General features: G+C 39.0%; 1 protein-coding gene across 3 annotated transcripts in view; it reads right to left on the bottom strand.

Annotated features, from left to right (window-relative positions):
* Positions 1-1,759: 1,759 nt before the first annotated feature.
* Positions 1,760-23,153, bottom strand: part of MBNL2 (muscleblind-like splicing regulator 2) — a 174,396-nt gene continuing 153,002 nt past the window's right edge. For all 3 annotated transcript variants that reach the window (XM_011933807.1, XM_011933806.1, XM_011933808.1), the window contains one exon: positions 1,760-4,557. In XM_011933807.1, the coding sequence (XP_011789197.1) occupies positions 4,543-4,557 (15 nt within the window). In that variant the 3' untranslated portion in view covers positions 1,760-4,542. The remainder of the gene's footprint in view (positions 4,558-23,153) is intronic.

Raw genomic sequence — 23,153 nt, 5'->3', positions numbered from 1 at the left:
TGCTGAATATGTGTGTTTTCTATCTATATCATAACCACTCAGGAGGCCTAAAGCTTTAAATCTGCCATGGAGAAAAACTCATGTTTCTGCCTTGGCCCACAGAGGAGGCAATTTCTGCCAATCTCAGTATGACAAGGAATGTTCCCACCCAAAAGGCCAATAGCACCTTCCTTGACAAAAATGGTGGGTCTCAAAAAGCTGAAGAAGGAGTTTCTGCCGCTCCTTCTGCCCACACACCACCTCTTAGGAGGAGGCTGGTTACTGACAGAATAGCAGGGACCCTCATCACCCTCTCTTTATTGAATTCCTGCTCTATTCTTGAGCCACCTGGCCAGGACCTCTGCATAGAACAGAACTCACCATTCTGTCTCTTTCTGCAGCCTCAGGTCTGAGTCATGTTATCCCATCAAGCTCTTACAGAAGCCTGTGTTACAGCTTAATGGGCCCTTTTAAAAATCCGTTCATGAAACTGACATTTTGTTTCCCATGTAGTTATTGATGCCATTGATCCCGTATCTTTTCTTTTTTTTTTTCTTTTTATTATTATTATTATTATACTTTAAGTTCTAGGGTACATGTGCATAACGTGCAGGTTTGTTACATATGTATACTTGTGCCATGTTGGTGTGCTGCACCCATTAACTTGTCATTTACATCAGGTATAACTCCCAGTGCAATCCCTCCCCCCTCCCCCCTCCCCATAATAGGCCCCAGTGTGTGATGTTCCCCTTCCTGAGTTCAAGTGATCTCATTGTTCAGTTCCCACCTATGAGTGAGAACATGCGGTGTTTGGTTTTCTGTTCTTGTGATAGTTTGCTAAGAATGATGGTTTCCAGCTGCATCCATGTCCCTACAAAGGACACAAACTCATCCTTTTTTATGGCTGCATAGTATTCCATGGTGTATATGTGCCACATTTTCTTAATCCAGTCTGTCACTGATGGACATTTGGGTTGATTCCAAGTCTTTACTATTGTGAATAGTGCCACAATAAACATACATGTGCCTGTGTCTTTATAGCAGCATGATTTATGATCCTTTGGGTATATACCCAGTAGTGGGATGGCTGGGTCATATGGTACATCTAGTTCTAGATCCTTGAGGAATCGCCATACTGTTTTCCATAATGGTTGAACTAGTTTACAGTCCCACCAACGGTGTAAAAGTGTTCCTATTTCTCCACATCCTCTCCAGCACCTATTGTTTCCTGACTTTTTAATGATTGCCATTCTAACTGGTGTGAGATGGTATCTCATTGTGGTTTTGATTTGCATTTTTCTGATGGCCAGTGATGATGAGCATTTTTTCATGTGTCTGTTGGCTGTATGAATGTCTTCTTTTGAGAAATGTCTGTTCATATCCTTTGCCCACTTTTTGATGGGGTTGTTTGTTTTTTTCTTGTAAATTTGTTTGAGTTCTTTGTAGGTTCTGGATATTAGCCCTTTGTCAGATGAGTAGATTGCAAATCCCGTATCTTTTCATTATCCGTCTGAGATGTGAAGAAGACGGCTGAGTGGTGGGATTTATTTTTACTTCTAATTTTAAAGAATACTAAACATACTTCTCAAATTACCATTTTTAATTGTTTTTCTTGCTGTGAACAAGCCAAAGCCAAAAGCAAAAACTACCAATCTCCCGTTCGAAGACCAGAGTTTGGTCTTCTTTGAAGTTAACAAATACTATATGTGTGAAGGTGAAAACCGTTTTGTTTGGCGAATTATCAATCTGTCTCAACACAAAAAGAAGGAAGACTATACAATCCTTTTAAATGCTTCTTTTATTTCATTGGTTGTACATTGGGTGAGTGAACTGAATATTACAACCAAAACATAGTATTGATACAAATTAGACTCCTGTTTACACTGTAAGGTAATGAATGAGGGAATTCTTTAAGTGTTACAGAAAGATTTAGTAGAAATGTTACCAGTGGTATGGCTGAAAGAATATTTCGGTGAAGTGCTGTTATATCCTGAAAACCAAGAGTGAAATGTAGTTCCCATACAAGTGGAGAGATAGTCTCTTAACTACAGTATTTGTTGAATTGATATCTTCATGTCTTGGATATTGGTGATTTTTGTTTTTTAATTAAACAAAGCATTTAAGATTTATTCATCATAGTCAGACTTCTGAATATAAACAAACTTTTGGCAAATAATATTTATACAGAAAAATAGTTTTAGATCCTCTCAAATCCCAGAATTATTCTATAAAATTACATTATAAATAAATAAAAAGCAAAATCTGTTGTACATATATTTGTACATCTATGCATTTGCCTTGCCTCCTCCTTATTGTAAATGGCATATTTATGACTCTTTGCATATTGTAATCACAATTCTGGAAAATGGATATCATAGTAAAAAATACAGTCTTCTATATTTGCTTGGGGATACAGGTGATGTTTTTGATGCTCCATTATTAAAGGGCTGAAAATAGTTGTGTGCTAATAATTTTAAAAATCAAAATCATGAAACAAAAGAAAAAAAGAAAGACAGTGTTACAATTAATCTACAAAAATATTTCAGTGATTCCCATAATTTACCTTTTAGTAATGTATGCTATGTTTTCATTGAGTTTAAATGAATTAACAAAGAAATAAAACAGAAAAAAGAAAACAAGTTTGAACGTTTTAGGCAAGTTGTAGCGTAACTACATTGTTATAGTTGAGAAAATTACAAATATCAATAATACATAAAGATGAAACTACCAAAGTAATACAAGTTAGATACAATACTTTTCCACAAATTAAAACAAATGCAACGATACAAGCACTATGTAAGATTACACTTAGCATGTGACTTTCTTTTAGATAGGGTTATCAGATCTACGATATAAGATAAATAGATAGTAATTCGACTTTGACCAACATGAATTAAAATGCAGATTTCTTTTTTTTCCTCAAACAAATAATGATATGGTTGGTGCATCTAGTTTTCAGAACAGGTGATGATCCCAAGTTTAAAATATTTTACATTCAATCTCAAAAGTCAAAATACTTCAATCACTAATATGTTCACAAAGAAAATGGATGTTTGAAACAATTACACATAATATTCATTTATAACAGCTGTTTTGTTTTTTAAACAATAATTTAAAAACTATGTAGGTACTGTATAGGCTATGTGCAACATATAAAATGTGAAATATGAAATATTTGGTACGATAGTGCTTAAAATAAACTTTAAAACAAACTTTCTGAACAAAATTTAATTGTATCGCTATTACCTTGAAGATCAACCAAGTATTTAAAAAAGTAAACAACATTAAAATATGTTTCATCCATATATAGTATATATATGTATGTGTATATATAATATGTATGTACTTGTATTAAAGTTTTTTATACTTTTGAGACATAAAATATGCTTTAAGGTGAAAGAATTAAAAGAACTATTTTTTCCATGCTGTAGTCAGTTACAACCCTTTAATCCAACTTTTGAAATGCAAAACAGTAATGGATTTTTTTTAAAAAGTGAAACTATCTACTTTTTGTTTACATAGTAATTTAGATTAAAGTCACAGTCAAATTTGCAGTGACTAAACTCAAACTTACTTAAATTAGAATATTATACAGATCTCCTCACCTACAGCTTCCTTGTTTGACTAGGTTTTTAGTTAAGAAGAGTTACTCTGTAACAGGCAACCGGATGGTGAGTTTGAAAGACTAATCTCTTAGATTAGACTGTTGGCATGGGCCTCTCATTCTTGTCAAGCTGGATGAAGTCTGGCAAAATCTAGGCACTTCTACAAAGTCTCTCTTATAAAACAACTTTAAAAATATACTTGTAAAATAATACCTTCAAGACTTTGTTTGGTGGGGTATGAAGCTCATACCGTGCAAAGTTTCTTTTTCAATCTATTTAATGTTAATCTAGAATCACATGATTCAATGCGGCATCTCCAGGCAAACCAAACACCACACTTTGATGTGTCCCCAGTACTTGTGCTTGAATTACCATTCAAATTTTAGACCTGCAGGACAGGTATTGGTTTTACTTCACCTCTCGTCTTTGCTGCAGCATTTATATTGTCAAGAAGTGAAACATACCCTTTGATCCAGTGGGTAAATGACATGACAGTAATTAGAGCTACAATCGAACCTGCCCTTGGAATATGTTTCTTTTTTAACTAATGCTAATTGTTTATTGCTAAATTTGAAATATTCTGAATCGAAATGAGTAAACTGGCTGGACTTTCTGCATCAGCTATAGTTATGGAGATAAGACAATATTCCTAGGACAGAAACTATGTTTAGAAACCCTTTAAAAGTAAACTTTATCCTTTATGTCTTTAAACATCACAGCTGGTCTCAGGTAGTTAACTATCTTAGGTTGGAATATACTAAGCATACCATATTTAATACTCATATATGAGATAGCAGCACTAGCTTCTTAGAGTTGTGGTCTGTCCAGAAGAACTACATCTTTATTTAGCATGCAGTTTGTGGCAATTCTATTGAGGAGGAAACAGGATAGTATGTACAGTAACAATGTTTAGTTATTCTCAATGCAGATTCTTGGCATTCCATTCCATTTCTGCTGATTATTTCAGAATTATCTGTTAAAGAGAAAGACAAGCATGATTTAGGCATCCTTCTGGGAGGAAAAATAATGAGTTTAAGTTTTACTCTTCAAAAATAGACATTTGAAAATCAGAGTTTTCTTCAATCTCTCATTATTTTGATGCAATTATAATTTTGCACAATACCCGCCCTTCATGCTGAAAAACTTTACACTTAACCACTTCTGCTATGTGGCCACTATAAAGAATGATGATTCAAATGCACAGTACTTTCTGGAAAACTGTGGCAGCAAATAGAGAGGCATGCATGTTTAGACCACAATTTCTTTAAAAAATTTTTGCTTTATAGCTCTTTATTATACATTCCCATTATTGTCCAATTAATATTTGCTACGGTGATCAGAAAGTCTAATCAGAGAATTTTGTTTGTACTGAAAAGTCACTTGTAAGGCTTAAATAGAAATATTTCAAAATATAATAAATCAGATATTGTTTATCTATTAACTTGCATTTGTAATTCAAAAATGTATTCCCATCAAAAGTAATTTTGTTCCCAACATGTAACGACAACCAGTTTCAAATTCAAGGCATATTTAAATGTCACATATCAAAGAGTAAAAGGGATAACAGTCTAATAAAGCAGTTAAAAAGTTCTTAATACATCCAGAAGCTCAAGGTAAACTATTAAATGCAAGCTGTGGCCCCTTAAGTCTGATCTCTAAGTTCATTTCCAGCTCCATACCTTTGCAAAGGAGAGGGAATTTGGCCCCTGTGGTCCAGTCCATTAAATGTCAAGGTTAAAAGTCAAGTTTTTAACACACTCTAATGAAACTATTTCATCTTTTCTAATGCTTTGACCAAATTTTGTATAATTAATAAGCAAAGCAGTTATTCATTAAACAAGAGTCTGTTTAGGAAATAACTGGTAAATTTTGTTTATAATGAGAGTTAGCTAATACTTCTACACACTACAATTCCCAGCAAAAACCTTATTTTCCCAAGCATAGTGTATTATCCCGTTATGTTAGAATTTCTCCACATGGATATTTTTTCCCTTTAAGTGAGTGCTCCTGTACTTTATATGCAACAATTTTAGTAGATGCAAATAGTTCCTCCTGTGAAGTAAACATGAGTATTCTTTATTGTATTGAAACAGACAGATGTGTACAGGATTCATAAAGATAGAGACAGAACTCATTTATGTTAAATATTTAGAGTAAATGGAAACTTAAAACTTCAGATAAGATCATGCTTTGTTTCTTAAATATTCCTAGGAATCTAAAATTAACTGAGAAAAATAGACATGAATAAAAAATAAGATATGATTTCATATGTAAACACAGCATCTAATATTTGAATACTATTATCTTTGAATATTATCATTGCCAATAAGTAATATTCAAATTTTCTAGATTTAGATATTTGATTATCAAATAGAAATTTTTTGATTTCATCCCTTAGTTTCAAGCCTATCTGTAAGTTTTCCAAATAAGAATGCACTCTAGGACATCAAATAATGTGATTTTTCTTTTTCTTTTACTTTAGAAAAAAATCTTTCTAAAATAACTCTGGGAAAAAATTGCAGTTTCTTTATTTCTTTTCTTTTTTCTTTCTTTTCTTTTCTTTTTTTTTTTGGAGACAGGGTCTCCCTCTGTTGCCCAGTTTGGAATGCAGTGGTGTAATCACGGCTCACTGAAGCCTTGAATTCCTGGCCTCAAGCTATCCTCCCACTTCAGCCTCCTGAGTAGCTGGGACTACAACCACACACCACCATGCCTGCTTAATTTTCATTTTTATTTTTGTAGAGATGGGGTCTTGTTGTGTTGCCCTGGCTTGTCTCAAACTCCTAGGCTCAAGAAATCCTCCCACCTCAGACTCCCAAAGTGCTGGATTATAGGTGTGAGCCACTGTACCCAGCCAATTTCTTAAATTGATATATATTAATATGTATTTTAGAATGCATTTGGATTCTTGCTTATTCGCTGAAATTAAAATGCTATGAAGAATGAAATTCCTAACCATCTGGAAAAGAAGTATTCTATGAAAAGCACAGCAATGGCATATTAGAATGGGGAAATGTGGGTTATGGAAATTACTTACGGCAAGGCTTTGAACTTGTATTTGATGAAGAGACATAAATGACCACTGAAATTTAATTGGACTGTAAATCAGTCTTGCAGCTAACTAAAGCATAAACTAGTCTCACCCAGACTGCACTTCCCCTCTGCCCCAGTGTACCCATGAGCTATTATGTGAATAAAGACATCAATAAAAATGAGCCCTGGGACTATTGAACTCTCAGCTGTGACTGCTGCCTGACATCTAGGCCAGAAAACTCTGGCCATCCCCTGGTCTTTGTCTTTGGCTGTCATGTGGTATAAAAAAAGGAATCACACTCCTGGCATCTGTGAACTTCAAGAGGTTCAACAGATTTAATCTTAGAAGGTGGGAAAGCTTTGGATGGTTTTCCTTATAGGTTCCATTTTTGGGTGGCAGATTTTTTCTTGGAAATATCTTTGATTATTAAATTTTTTTCCTGAGAAATACAGCTTGCTGATACGGTCTGTATTATCTGTACTCTGGGGTGAAATACACCCTGGAGACATAGACAGAACAGGGATACAGATCAAGAACAGTTATCAACTGAGGGCCTGTCATATCGCTAGCACCCATCTGATAGAACTTCTGTTGTGAGGAGGCACAGGACCTTACAGGCCCGAGGGCCCCAGGGTAGTGTGGGACAGATTTCAGCTGGAAGACCACCCACAGGACAAGAGGAAAGTGGAGAGCCAAGTGTGCATGCTTGTGGGGATTGGGAGGCGGGAGAGGAGAAGCTACTTTGAGGGAAAGAGGAACCTTTGTCTAGTTTTTAACATGGCTTGTCTTTATTCAGATTACATGTTGATTTAGCACTAAACAAACATAATTTAAAATCACATGAATAGATAAATTTTGTGTGCTTTCTTGTTACCTCTTTTCAGAGATTTGCTCCCATACCAATTATATATACACACACACACACATATATATACACATATATACTTTATATATATATATATGTATATATGAACTTTTTCCATCTTTATTGTAGTTTTGTGACCATGAGGATCAAAACCTTCATGGGGTGCCTGAATATTTCATTATAGGTGAGAAACATACCTTCTTAAAATAACAGGCTTATATGTGGCCCTGGCACATGGGCTACATATCTGATGTGGATCAACCTTAATTTTGAACTTGTCCATTTTTAAAAATACTAATTAAAATACAGTTCACCAAAGTGAGCTCAACAGACCAACTGTCCATCACTTCTTTCCTGCCCTGCATTTGGTCAAAGCTGAGGCTGGTGCCCAGAGTTCTGTACTCAACCTCCAAGGCACAGCACTCCATGCTGTCTCGAAAGGGAAGTGGAAAACTCATAGGGTCTGCCAGGGTATGCATAAGTCAGAGAAACAGCCACCACATTGGGTCTCCTGCCAGTCTCCTCTCTGAAGCACCTTTAGTTTTGTTTGAATTTTAAGATATATCCCCTTGATTTTCAGGAGGCTCTGAGAATTTACAAGCTAGAGTCTTACAAGCTAGGTCAGTATTGTGATCATATTTTGCAGACATGGAAAAGCTGACATGCATCATTTTAACTGGCTTGCATAATGTACAAAGTGCTTGTACAAACCAGCATGAGGTTAGAGATGTCACTCTGCTCACTGGTGAAGGCATCCCCTCCAGGGCATGGAGACGGTCTGAGATAGGGCTAGGGGAAGCAGAGGTTCCAAAGAGCATATCTGTGCCTCATGGTGCCTGCTTCAGAGAGTGCTTAGAAGAATCCCTGTGAGTTTGGGAATCAGGGGAAGGTGAGGCCCTGAGGTGGAACCTACAGCAAATGTGCTTGGAGCTTTAGAGGGGAGACAGTGAGACTGTTTGGAGGGGCTAGATGGGTGGAAATTGCTGGGGGACTGTGAGGCTGCTGGGCCTCTCATTCAGGGCATCCTTGCCCAGGGGGTCAACCACATCCTGCCCCAGGGCTCCTCCAGATGGATGTTGCAAACATGCCTGCTTACAGCGACAGAACACCCTACCTAACCACAGTGCCGCTGCCTCAGCTGCTGAGAAATCTTGGCAAACTATGATGATAGGAAAGAAATCAAAGATATTCAACAAGCTATATTTCTATGTGTCTCCCTGGGAGACTATTGCCTCAAGTGGGTAGCGTTTTATGTAACAGAGCACCATGACAGGAGGAGGAAGTTAAATTATTAAATAAGATTCTAGCTAATCTAGTATGGTAAATCAAAATTCTGAACTGCAAGCATTATTTTCAATTCCTTTTTCCACTAAAAGGAGAACAGACAAAAATGAGAATAGCTGATGCCCACAAAATCTGTGATTCTATTTTTAAGACAAAGATATCCTTGATCTCAAATCATGAGTACTTTTCTAAATCTTTAGTAGTCCCTCTGGTTAGAACAAGAGTATCTCTGATGCAAAAATGTCAGCTGGCTACAATAGAGTCTGCTTATCAACAAGGAAAGGAAATCACAATAAGTGAATTAAACTGTCTCCCCTAGGTGGTTGGATTTAAGAATCTGATGATTCTGCTCAATATACATTCTCAAGTTACCCCATTGTGAATCCAGTACCTGATTAGTTTCATATTTATTTGTTGAAGACAAAGCATGAATGGCTTCAAAGACATCAAATGGGTTATTTTTCTATCAAATATGTTATGAGCAGCCATTTAATAATTACAGTGTCCTCAGTGAATTGCCTGCCATTGACTCACAGTGCAGTGGTAGCCAAGCTTACTAAAAAGTGGACCAGATTAGGTCCTGTCTAATACTAGGCCTCCTGGGGCCAGGCAGGAAAGGTATGTAAGTGAATAGGCCGGGTCGAGGTTGTGGCAGCAGCTACTCTGCCCCAGCCAAATGCTACCTGCGGAAACATGGACTCCATATTACTTGACCTTTTCATTTTTCAAAAGAAGCTGGAAATTCAGCAATGAATTCACATCACAGAAAACAACCCTGTGTGGATCATATATATCTTTAGGCTAAATTCAACTAAGAGCTGCTGGTTTGTGTACTCATCAGCTTTACTTTCTTGAAGGCAATATCCACTATATCCACTAAGTCTGGATCACTTCCTGAGCTGGCATCAGCCAAGGCTACAGGCAACATCATGGCAGGTAGCAGTGGTAAGAGTGAGACCAGGAGAGCAGGTGTACAGGAGAGTTAGTCCTGCAACTTTCAGACATTTGGCTTTCGCCCAAAGAAAGAGAGTACGTGACCAACAAGGCACCCTCTACCTAAAAAGAAAATATCAACCCTCCCTTGACTGAGTCATCAGTTATGAAACATGCATGTTTTCTTGTCTCTTCCATGTGATGATGGATTTAGGCTGAGCCATCCATACCTCTCACTCATGATGTGCGCTCAAAAAAGAGCTGAACAGGGTGAGAAGCACACTTGGTTCAAACTAAAATAGTCTCTGCAGAGACTGAAACACTGAACTTGAACTCATCAGCACCATGAACTTAACAGCTGAACTAACCAATCCTCATGCAGAAGGGTGCAAGAGAAGACAAATCAACGTAGAATTTCCTCAGTGCTTCAGAGGTACCACGTATTAACACATTCTGAGTTTTCTACCTCGAGGTTGATCTCCAGGAACTGTACGTTTGCATAACTTTGGAAACTGTGGGCTTCTAGATGACTTCTAGAAATGTTTATACTTCTTACATAAAAGTGCTCATTTCAAAGATTCAAGGATGTCAGATGAGTTATTTTTTTAAATGATAGCTCAATATTAAATTTGGTAAGAACTCTTCCTGCTTTGCTTAATTGATAGGAAAACATTCCAGTGAAAATGTCAAGAATTTCTATGTATGCAAATCATCAAGCAATTAGAAAAGAGAAATAATGGATGTTTTGGTTCAGTCTTCCTGTGAATAGCGATTAGGACTGTCTTTGTAATGTTGAGTTTGGATGGCATAGATAAAAAATACCTTATAACATATCTGTGCAGCCTTGCTAAACTACTAAGGAATCTCAGTGCGTCTTGATGTCACTAACATGGAATCTCAAGTGGGTACTTCCAAGCAGGGCTGGTGCACTAACTGGGTCCACAGCCAAACCAAGCTCTTTAAGGACAGGGGGACTGTCTCATTCATCTTTATAGCCCCAGTGTCTAGGACAGGGCTGGGAATTTATTAATTGGTGGTTGCATGGATGGCTGAACAAATTGAAATCATTGAGGACACAGTGCCACAATGCTGGTATCAACAGAAGACCACCAGACTATTCATGGGAGAAACAGGAATGGGCAGAAAAAGAACCCTTTGGACAAGATGTGTCGTCTGCGTGCCCTTTTAGGGTAGTTAAGGACTCAGAAATATCTAAGAGAAATAAACACCGCTCGCCATTCTCCCATTCTCCCTACTCCCCATTATAGATAAAGGGGAAAATATTCCAGGCTGAGGGCAGAATCACTCACAGAGAAGGGAAATATGGCAGATAAAAATCCACCCAAAGAAACCTTCTAGACTTGGTAGGTTTCTTAGAAATCTTTTGCCATTGTTACAAGGCCCTGTTTCCCCTAGAAGGCAGTTAAAGATATTAATAATATTTCACTGCCTCTTTAAACAAAATTTATTATTAATTTAAAAATAGGCAATTAGGTGGCATTTCCTAAAAATAGGGCTAAGCTAAGGAGGCTCGCATGTTGCTCACCCTCCCAGTCTCTGTGTTTCTTCATCTACAGTTTTCTTCTGATTCTGTCCAAGTTCCTTCTTGCCACTCTCTATTGGCATTGCTTTCTCCTTCAGTCTCCACACCATTTAATATTCTCTCCACCTTTTCCCCACTGCCCCACACCTCTTCTCCATGGCAGCCACGACTGTCTGAAATGCGCTGATCTTGCCTGAGAGGCTACACTTGGGAGATCTTTCAGTTGAAGCAAACGGCACACAGGCAAAGGGACATGTGTACATTTTTGACTCCAGTATAATTCAGTACTTAATCACAGTATGGATTAGTGAAGTCAAAAGCAAGAATCTTTAGTCTCTTGGTGAATATATGGTATCAGATTTAAAAAGTAATTAAAGCAAATATAATTATATATGTTAATAAATGTACACTTTCAAGAACTTTCTTTGGCCTACTTCATGACTATAAAATTTTAAATATAGGCCTGGTGCGGTGGCTCATGTTTGTAACCCCAACACTTTGGGAGGCCTAGGTGGACAGATCACTGAGGTCAGGAGTTCGAGACCAGCCTGGCCAACGTTGTGAAATCCTGTCTCTACTAAAAATGCAAAAATTTGTTTGGTGTGGTGGTGCACACCTGTAATCCTAGCTACTTGGGAGGTTGAGGCAGGAGAATCAGTTGAACCTGGGAGGTGGAGGTTGCAGTGAGCCAAGATTTCACCACCACGCTCCAGCCTGGGCAACAGGACGAGACTCCCTCTCAAAAAAAAAAATAATAAAATAATAATTATAGAAAAAGCTCAGAGATAATTAGTAGTATATGTAAAGATACTTAAAAATAGTCTGATTCATTATTCTGGGGGAATATTGTTTGGAGGGCGGGTAGTGTCATGCCATATTTGACTTATTTTCAAAATGTAGTTTTATTTGCACAGAAAAGGCATATGCTGAGGTCCTGGGGAAAAAATTCTCAAATATGACAATCAGCTTTACTCTGGAGAAGAGCACACTGAGGTTGAAATGTCCCTAATATTTCATAGCACCTTCCAGAGGAGTTTTGCCAGAATTATTGTTTTGTCCTCTGCTGTTCAGTAGAAAGTTTATTATATTCAAAGCTCTAATGCCCCTAGTTTCAATGATACTTTTTGTGGATGACTCATTTCTGTCCAATATTTTCCACTTGATTATATTTGAACAAAATATTTTTAGATATACTAAAGAAAAATTGTCACTTGAAACTTAACAATTCAGGTTTTACATGAAAAGCAATTTTTCATGTTTTTGTCCTCGCTGAAGATTACTGACCAGGGTTCACATTGACAACTTAGAGTATCTGGATAAAATTCATAAACGGAAATGCTCAACTTTGAATAAGATTCTGCTCTTTGTATGAGTCCATGTCACATGGTGGAAACATCTAGGTTCTTATGAGTATTGCAGTTAGGCTTTGATTATAATCCCCTCCCTGACTCCAGACAGTCTCCTTCAATCCCAGCTCCCCTGAGGGAATTCTGAGAATCATTTCTGTGGCTCTCAGGCTGAGATGGGAATCTAGTCCTTAGACTATCTAAAAACCCATATGTTATCCAAGAGTGGACACTTTTCTTCTCCTCTAGGATATAAATGAGGAGGAAGGTAAAGAGGCATGAGGAGACTTTCCTTTCCGCTGGTGTTCTAGAAGTGTTTTAAACAAAGACATATTCAAGAGCACTGTGTATTTATTCAGAAGGAGGGGAGTGATGAGACTGTGTTTCCTCAGCAGGTGCCAGAAAAGCTAAAATCAAAACAAAACCCTAGATTGGAAGGGCTGCACAATAGCCAGGAAAAAAAAGTGAAACCCTGTCTCTACAAAAAATACAAAAAAATTAGCCGGGCATGGCCCACGTGAGGCTGAGGCAGGAGAATCACTTGAACCTGGGAGGCGGAGGTTGCAGTAAGCCAAGATCACGCCACTGCACTCCAGCCTGGGTGGGAGAATGAGACCCCCATCTCAACAAAAAAAAAAAAAAAAAAAAAGTAGTTGGCAGATGAAACCACGACATCGAGAGAAATGAGGAAGAAGGTGGTGTGAATGGGTCTGGTGGCTACCCGGAAGCAGGCCCCAGATTTTATCTTCCTATTCTTTACCCAACATTCGTGATTCTACACCATACTTCCCATTCCTACTCCACAGGCCTTCCCCAGATGACATGCCAGTCGTGGAACTCACCAGGGGTTAAGGCTCCTCCACAGCTCCAGCAGGTGGAGGAGGTGAAGAAATTTTCTATTTTCTGTTGCACGGCCATCTGGGGGTTTGGGTTAAGCACACGCTTGTGATATCTTTCTTGAATCCCAAAGATATAGCAACATCACAGACATGGGTGGCATTTGGCCTGGGCCATGCTTTAGCACCGTGTTACTTATAAACAATGCCACAAGCTAAATAAAATGATTGTAGGCCAGCCCGGAGATCTAACCAACAAGTCCATGGCCGTCTCTGTATGAAAACTGAGTTCCAAACCACATGACAAAGGAAATTTTGAATAAATATGCTTAAAATTAGGGACTGTATGTGCACGAAAGCAGGATAAATTCCTCTTCTAAATCAAGAAAAAATATGTAATATGTGGGCCACACCAAGAAAATATTTGAAAGTGTTTAAAATATTTACAGTAAGATGTGTAGTAAGTGAGGTCGTCTGAGATTAAATAGGCTGCTTCATTGAAGATGACCCCTGGACATAAAGTAGAATCTAAGAAAACATTTTTATACCTTTAAAAATCAGCACTGTATTCACTACTGTATTTTCAAGGTAGGTCTTTTTTTTTTTTTTTTTCTGAGACGGAATCTTGCTCTGCGCCCAGGCTGGAGTGCAGTGGCCGGATCTCAGCTCACTGCAAGCTCCGCCTCCCGGGTTTACGCCATTCTCCTGCCTCAGCCTCCCGAGTAGCTGGGACTACAGGCGCCCACCACCTCGCCCGGCTAGTTTTTATTTTTTTAGTAGAGACGGGGTTTCACCCTGTTAGCCAGGATGGTCTCAATCTCCTGACCTCGTGATCCGCCCGTCTCAGCCTCCCAAAGTGCTGGGATTACAGGCTTGAGCCACGTAGGTCTTAATATTATGTAACATAATATGTAATATATGTAATATACAGACAATGTGTTACATAATATTAATATGTAACATAATATTAAGACCTACCTTGTATACATTGAAAATATTTTCCTAATGTATCTACTTTTGCTCATGATTATTTTTGATATATCTTGAATATTTTAAAGAACAGGAACTGGCAACTCAGGAGTGAAAAATAAAAATTTAATAAACATGAAAGTTAAAAAATTAAAGCAACAAGGGAATTCCAAAAAAATTCATTTATGCAGCAACAGAAAAGAAATTTTAAAAGTATTCATATCTGATATGGGTTTTTTTCAAAATGAGGTTTTGCTCCCAGTAATAAATTGAAGATTCAGGTCAAGAAAAATCACAGAAACAAGATCTTGTTGGATTTAGCATAAAATGCCCAATCCTGCTCAATGCCCTGCTTTTGTATCCATTACTATTATGTTGGACTTAGAATACTGGGCACATTTTGGCCACAGTACCCATTTTAACAGTGGAGTAGAATGTGTAATTTAGCCTGCTAAGAATTGGCTTTTAAGGCACCAAAGGGAGAAAAGCAACCAAATGCTAAAATGCAGTAAAAGGAACAGTAAGATTAATGTAATGTACAGGACTTGGACATGTGTCTTTATGTATTGTCATCATCTTACACATTCTCAAACTGGTGGGATGATGCTGCCACATAACAAATTTTCCAGCAAAAAACTAGTTTTTTTTCTTTTTAGTTCTTTGCCTGTGTGTGTGTGTGTGTGTGTGTGTGTGTGTGTGTGTGTGTGTGTATCAGAGAGAGGGAGAGAGAAAGAGGGGGACAATGAGGAAGAGAGAGAGAGAGGTTAACAAAAACCACTCAATTGTGTGTAAAATCTAGGTGCAAAGGAAAAATCAAAAAGAGTACTGGAGGGGGATTTCAGGAGGCTTGTCTGTGCCACCAGTCAGATTTGTGCCCTTTCGAGCCTTAGTTTCTCACTTGGCTTGTATCACACTGGCGCCTCTGCAGTGCAGTGAGTAGTTAGGCCAGTTCACCATCTGTCATCCCCAGTAAGCCCTCAGGAAGTGCCAAAATAGCCAATCGATGGCAAAATGGAAACCAAAGGAGGAAAATGTTTAAAGAAGGAGAGCTCCCATATTCTCTTCTATTTCATTATTACTAACCATCCCCCATTAAAGCTCGGTGGTGAGGCCCATTCTTTCAGCATCACCATTTACTTTCTGATATGACCCTTCTCATATGATAAGGACTCTGACTGTAATTACTTGTACATTTGTGTATCGCCTGTCCCCCTCACCATGTAAGACCCATGAGAGCAGGAACTGCTGTTTTCATTGCTGTATTCCCACAATTCTGAACTGTACATGGTTCAAGGTGGGTGGGTTTTGTTTTGTTTTGTTTTGCCGGAGTCTTGCTCTCTTGCCCAGGCTGGAGTGTAATGGCGCAATCTTGGCTCACTGCAACCTCCACCTCCCAGGTCCAAGCAATTATCCTCCCTCAGCCTCCCAAGGAGCTGGGATTACAGGTGCCCACCACCACACCTGGCTAAATTTTGTATTTTTAGTAGAGATGGGGTTTCACCATGTTGGCCAGGCTGGTCTCGAATTCCTGATCTCACATGATCCACCCACCTCAGCCTCCCAAAGTGTTGGAATTACAGGCATGAGCCATCATGCCCAGTTCAAGGTGGGTTCTTAGCGTACATTTGTTGAGAGAAGATATAAAGATATGTTGCCACAGACATGGTTTCATTTAGAAAGAAGACACCTTTGCACTCCATTCCTTGCCTTATGAAAACAGAATTCTTAAAGGGAAACGTGGCAACCGTAAAGAATTTTTAATGCAAAAAGAACCATTTTATACTGTAAGATTTTATTAAATGAAAACCTAGGTCCAATCAGACACTGTCCTTGTCAATCCTTAATCCTTTCTTTGGAGAAATGACCACTCAGATCTTTTGTCTATTTTTTTAAATTGTGGTAAAATAGACATAGCATAAAACTCACAATTTTCACCATTTTCAAGCGTACAGTTCAGTGGCATTAACTCCATTCACCTGGTTGTGCCACCATCACCACCCTCCATCTCCAGAACATCTTCTCGTTCCAAACGGAACCTGCCCCCGTTAGAGAGTAACTCCACATCCTCCTTTCCTGCCAATCCTAAATCCCTTCCTCCTTCCATTCCTTCTTTCCTGCCCTCCCACCCTTTCTGTTCTCCTTCCCATTTGGGGCTTCACAGTGAGACCCCTGGCTCTTCCTGCTTGTATACGTGAATCATCATTAAGATCCCCATTTGGGTTCTCATTTACCTCTGTGGTTTCACTACAACTAAATTAAACTTATACTTGTTCCCTTTACAGTCGCTCCTGCAGGCTGCCTAAAATATTCATCCTCAACTAGTGTTGTTCTGTTTACCTAAGATCAATTTGAAAGTCAGGTTCTGTGGGGATGGTGAAGAAAAATAGTATCTTTGTTTTTAAATTATTATTGTTAAAAATTAAAAAGTAAGTTTCAATTGAGAGGACTCCTTTTGATAGACTCTTTTCAGACAGAAGTTGTGTGCCAGTTTTCCCACCCTGGAAAGAGTGAATGGTGCCTTTTCTCCCCTCAAATTTGGATTCTCTTCCTATTCTCGCCAAGCAGCAATATTTTCACACCATTTCTGATACTGAGCTTGGACTTTAAAAAGTTTTCGCTTCTACTAAACTTTCGACTCAACTACTCAAAACTTTTCAAAGCAATAAACTCAGTAGTTCAGAGTTTTTAAGGGGAGTCATATGAAGAGGTTCATCCCAAGCCTACACTGACCATAGACTCCAATCTAATTCAAACATGGTAGGTTCACAAGAGAACAGGATTTGCAGGCAGGCAAGCCTGAGGTCTACATGTATCCAGTCACTTCCTACCTGCTTGAATCTTAAGCAAATTATTCTCCAAGATGTGCTCACATATGCATGTGATACTCACAATGGATAAGAAACGTCACAGAATTATGCTGAGTAGTAAAAGAAATAACATATATACACATCTGACATGTAATAGTGGTTTTTGCTAAATGTTGGTTCTCTTTCCTTAGGCTGTTATTTTAGGATTCATAATCCTAAATAATTTCTTTTCAGTTTCTATTTAAATAGACATTCAAATAATACTATGGTTAACTTAAGTATTATATGATCTGTATGGCACCCCATATGTTGGAAATAAACTTGGTTTTGATGAGATTAAGATTCTTAAAACTGAGCACTTCATTCCATTTCTGTATATGTATCTCCTGAACTGTCACTGATGACAAAGTATAAACTGAATTCCTCCGATTTTTCCTTAAAGCATTGACTGTCAATTCATGTTAATCATTTTTCAAACTGAAATATTTTATTACAAAAGCATCAACAACCACCAGCTCATGATAATCAGCGTCCACTGCAGTAGGAAGTTGATGTCCCATGAAGGGCAGGATTTCCCATTCTTTAAAGTTAAACTTGGTTCAAACCTAGCTTCTAGGCTTCACAGATATGTTACCATAGATAAGTTACTAAACATCTTTTATTCTTAGTATTACTAATCTCTAGAGTGGGAATTAAAAATTTTTCCTAACTTACAGGGTTGGTGTGAGAATCAGATAATGTATTTAACAAGTGCTTGGTAGTAGTAAGCATATAATAAATGCCACTTATTATATAGTAACATTTCAATTATTTTCAAGTAATGTTTTAATTAAGTAATATTATACAATAATATTTCAATTATTTTCATTTCCTGGTGTAAGCCACAAAATATGAGTATGTTGATAAGGCATAGTGTTTACTAATAATTCTTAGATCAGTGTGCTTAGAGTAAATGACTCTCTACGGACACCTCTGTGCATCCAGTCTTGTCTGATAAACATCTGTCTTTCAAGTTCCAAGCCTTCACCTCTCCCCACATAGGTTCCACGTAAGCAGTGGAAAGATGGAGGGGACTTTCTAGTTTATGTTAAACCAATCAACCAACTGATCAAAAACTCCAACCCAACAATTCTTAAATACCTTTGTCCAAGGCAAAGGAACACAATGGAATTTTTCTTCTCATTCTTTACACACTTCTTAGCTTTCCCCATTTTAACTTTTTCCCTTGTGCAAAGCCATTCTTAATGTTACAAGGTTCGAGAAAAGCAAAGAAAAGGATATGAACAATAGGAATCGGTTTAAGCAATTCCTTCTGTCCTAGATCCTCTGAACTAAAGTGGTTCTCTGGATCTTTTGCATATTTTAGTATAACAATGACAAATATTGAAAGAATGATTAATGGAACAGTTATGAAACTATTACTAGGAAAACATACTTGGAGTAAAGGAGGGAATTAGGTTTAACTTCAAGTATCTTTTTGATTCCTCAAAAACCGTTCTAAATTGTAGGGAGGAAGCAAAGTTATTTTATTTAACAAAGTTCAAATAAATGTACAGCCTCTTTATTGAAGCTGAATAGAAGTTTGATGGAGGGGAAAGAGGACTGAGCATGCTGTTAGTATTGAAGCTGAATAGAAGTTTGATGGAGGGAAAGAGGACTGAGCATGCTGTTAGTATTGAAGCTGAATAGAAGTTTGATGGAGGGAAAGAGGACTGAGCATGCTGTTAGTATTGAAGCTGAATAGAAGTTTGATGGAGGGAAAGAGGACTGAGCATGCTGTTAGTATTGAAGCTGAACAGAAGTTTGATGGAGGGAAAGAGGACTGAGCATGCTGTTAGGAGACTGAGTTTAATCCTAATCCCTTATTGTAACCTTGACTAAGGTCAGTTAACTACTCTAGGTCCTTTTCCTCATTGGAAATATGAAATATTAGGAGCTTTGGGAAAGTTCTAAGTCTGGCTTTACCACTTATTGTTATAGTATGATCTTGAGCAAGTTCTTCAGCTTCCCTAAACTGGAGTTTCCTCATCACTAGAGAGGGGATCATAATAGTCCTTTACAGGACCTGTTGGGCTTCAATGACATAATTCATACAAAAGGCTTAGCCCAGTGTCTGGCACGTGGTTGGTTCTTTGTGAGGGTAGCTGAGTTATGTTTTCGCTGCCTGTATGCTCTGGAGCAGTTCAAGGCGCCTTACGTGATCCTTTAAAGCAGTTTCTCAGGAAGGCGGTGTGGTGAAAGGGAGACAACATTGTTCGAGGCAGGACTCGGTGATCAGGTCCTGGGTCTCGCTGTCTTGCTATGTGTGTGAATTGGGTAAGCTACTTTGCCCATCTGGGCTCCTATTCCAATTTATAATGTAATTCGCATCATAATTTTTCTTTTTTATGTTTTGTAGAGGTATGGTATGATGGTGGAAAATCTGCTCTTATGACTTACTGCCTTTCATATCTATGATGTAATTGATGCTGGTCTCAAGTCAGACCTACAATGCCTGATGTACCTGTGATTAGGGGAAAATAGGCAACATTCTGCAACAATCACCTTAAAGATGCTGCTTCCAGAAATGCATTGCAGCAAGCAGTAAAGATTATAGGAAATTTATTGACATATGCTCTGAGATCTTTGAATACTCCAGAGCAAGGGGAGCAATGATAGGAATAATATAATTTGATCAGCGAAAGTAAAACAAAGAGACCAAAAGCTCTAATGTTTTGTATTTGATGCTAAAGCATGATGAATTCTAACTGCTAGATTAGCTATAGTTTGTCATAAATTGGTGTCAGAAAATACCAGTCAACAAATGTGTCCTTTATAGTACAAATGAAAATGAAGGGGCGTAAACGAGAGCCATCCTTTTTATGGTCAGTGGGAGAGGGGTCTCATAGGAGCGTTATGTGACAGAGAGGAGAAAGGCACTGAAATCCACAGACACCACAGAAGTCAGAGAACAGCCTCTGGGTGAGCAAAGGCAAGCCAGGGATCACGGAGCCTCTCTGAATTTCCCTACTTCTGAATGTTTCACCCTTTTCCCCTCAAATGTTCTCTTTTCTCTCTATCTCAATTTCATCACTTTGTCGATAAAGCAGCTTTCTCACCAGTCAGCTTGACTCGGGCTGGTGTCCCTGCACCTCTACCCACTCACTGCCCGTTGATCTGAGTTTCCAAGCCTCTCATGGAACCTGTCCTGTCTGTTCTCATCCTGAGCTTTAAGGCCCTCCATAACCTGACCTCCTTCTGATCCACTCAGCCGCACTTTCTAGGCCTGCCCCACCACGTCCTCCTCCTTATGCTCCCTGGTGTCTCCCACTCACCCCACTCACTGGCTCACATGAGCCACAGTGTCCCCTCTTCTGTAGATCTGATGCAGTCATAGCTGTTCTATCTGCTTCTATCATGAGATAAAGTCTGAGATGGATTCTGAAGTTCCTTTCTAAACCACATATGCTATCGAGGAAGAATGTTAAACAAAGGGAAAAGCATTGACCCCAAGGTCAGGCAGCTGTGAGGCCAAAGGCAGGCTCTGTGACCTACTGGAGCTGTGATCAAACATGTGATGTCTTCGCATGTAAAAGAGGGAAATAGAGTCCTGGTGGGTTTAATGTGATAGTATGTGGAAAGCAGATGGCCGGTGCTTGGGTAAGCATGGGTTCCCTTTTCTCTTTACCCTACCTCATCTCCACCTCTTCAATTTCCAGCTGGTCATGGTGTTAGGAATAACCTCACCTGTCCCTTCTCTGTCTCATTCCTACACACCCCTCAGACCTATGACACTTCAGGGATGCGGCCGTGCCATGGCACTTACTTTCCAGGCAGCAACATTTGCCTGCTGGACTTTGTGTTTTATGACATTCTCTGCTTGTTTCAGATCTGTTTGACTAGGCAGTGAGTTCCTAAGTATGGTTAGCATTTCCCCAACCTGGTGGCCTCTGGAGTGGTCAGCAGACCCAGCCCAGTCTGACCTTGGGAGTCACTGCCTCCAGCGGTGTCACCCCAGAGGAATGTCAGAAGGGGCTGAGAGACCAGAGCAAATGCCAGTGTGTCTTTGACATGTGGTAGCATCTTATGTGTTTGGTAAGTGGAGCCTCAGTCTCGGGTTAGTCCGTCCTCCACATCCACCTGCACAGAGAAGCTGTCACCTTCTCCAAATGTGCGGGCAGATGTGTGCGAAGGTAGGCAGCAGGGGCACAGCTTGGGTGGATAATGGCCCAGGAGGAGGAATTCCATTCCGTTCACAGCAACTCTTATAAAGAAGAAAACCCTGCCCATCGTTCATCCCTTGAAAATGGACCCGAATTCCTTCACTGCAGCTAGTCTCTCTTTCCTTACAAATCTAGAGCTGGAAATAAACACCCATATAGGATGAACTATATATTCATGTTGCTCCAATGAGAAAACCTAAAATTGGAGAAATGGAGCATGATTTTACTACCATCAACAAAAGCCAAAATACGACTGGGAATATGACTAAAAAAGACCCCCTCCAGTTCCATCAAAATGTAAAGGAGGTCGGGCATGGTGGCTCACGTCTATAATCCCAGTACTTTGGGAGGCCAAGGCAGGTGGATCATGAGGACAGGAGTTCGAGACCAGCCTGGCCAACATGGTAAACCCCATCTCTACTAAAAATACAAAAATTAGCTGTGTGTGGTGACAGGTGCCTATAATCCCAGCTACTCGTGAGGCTGAGGCATGAGAATCATTTGAACCCAGGAGGCGGAGGTTGCAGTGCGCCAAGATTGAACAGTTGCACTCCAGCATAGGTGACAGGGCAAGGCTCCATCTCAAAAAAAAAAAAAAAAAAAAAAAAAAAGCAAAGGAGGATGGGATTTGAGGTGTCATGTGAAGGACCGTCCATAGGCAAGAATGTGCTGCATAAGGACTCTTGACATTTTCTCTTCAGCTGCACAGAATTGGAACTGATATGATGTCTCTATGTGCTATATACAAAAGAATTCTACCCAAGTTTCTCACCAGGAGGTGTAAATTATTCATGAAAAATGAAAATGTACTAGATTACAACACTTACATAACTGAGCCTTTTCTTAGAGAATCTGGAAATGCATTTATTAATTAAACTTCAGGGTAGGCCTGCAAAGCAGCTGCTGCCAAGGCAGGAACATTAAAAAGTCTATTGTCTACTTATTTTCTAATTTCTTGAAGAGAAAAATTAATGTACATCTATATTGTTCTCATAGATCCAAGACCACCTAAGATAGACAGAGTACTCCCCAACCTCTTCCCAGCCTTAATTTTTTTTTTTTTTTTTTTTTTGGCATACTAAGCAAGTCTGGATTCTGCTATCTTTAGCCATGCGCACAGTGGAATTCAGCCTCAAACTGCCAAGGAGCTTTAACAAATAGCGTTCACTGAATGCAAATGCTGCAATTTTTATAGTTTTATTTTTTTACGCAAAGAAATTGAGGAGGTTTCAATCTCAATCCTTCAATCTCAGTCCTTCTATCTCCCTCATCTCTCTCTCTCTCTCTCTCCTGCCTTCTCTACAAAATATTTGATACGGCAATTCTGCCTCATCTGAAGTAACCACATCCATTCTCCAACCTGAATCCCCCCTCTACAGTTAGAATATAAGCAAACAGTTAGAGGTGGCTAAAGGACTTAGGCAGTGTAAGGCAGAGACAGAGAAGTCTCGGCCCAGATTACTGTTTACAAGGGCTGGATTCTGACAGTTGCTGTCTCTGCTTTTTTGGAGAACAACATACGTGGCGCCCAGCTGCTTTCTGTAATCTGTTCCCAGGAACAAGCAAACTCCGAGAAAGGAGTGTTTCACAGTTTGATCAGCCATACATACAGGCCGGCCACTTTACCGTGTATTTCAGGAGAGAGAGAGGACAGGAGCCTACTCCTCCCACACTGGGGCCTTGCTGAACCAAGATTTTTCTTGTGAAACAAAATGCAGGCCCCAAAATGGGTCAAGTGGTGAATAGTGAG

This window comes from Colobus angolensis, unplaced genomic scaffold, assembly GCF_000951035.1.
Source record: "Colobus angolensis palliatus isolate OR3802 unplaced genomic scaffold, Cang.pa_1.0 Scaffold13, whole genome shotgun sequence".
In the NCBI taxonomy this organism is placed as follows: Eukaryota; Metazoa; Chordata; class Mammalia; order Primates; family Cercopithecidae; genus Colobus; species Colobus angolensis.
Note: the sequence above shows the minus strand (reverse complement) of the source record. Positions and strands in the feature narration are given on the sequence as shown.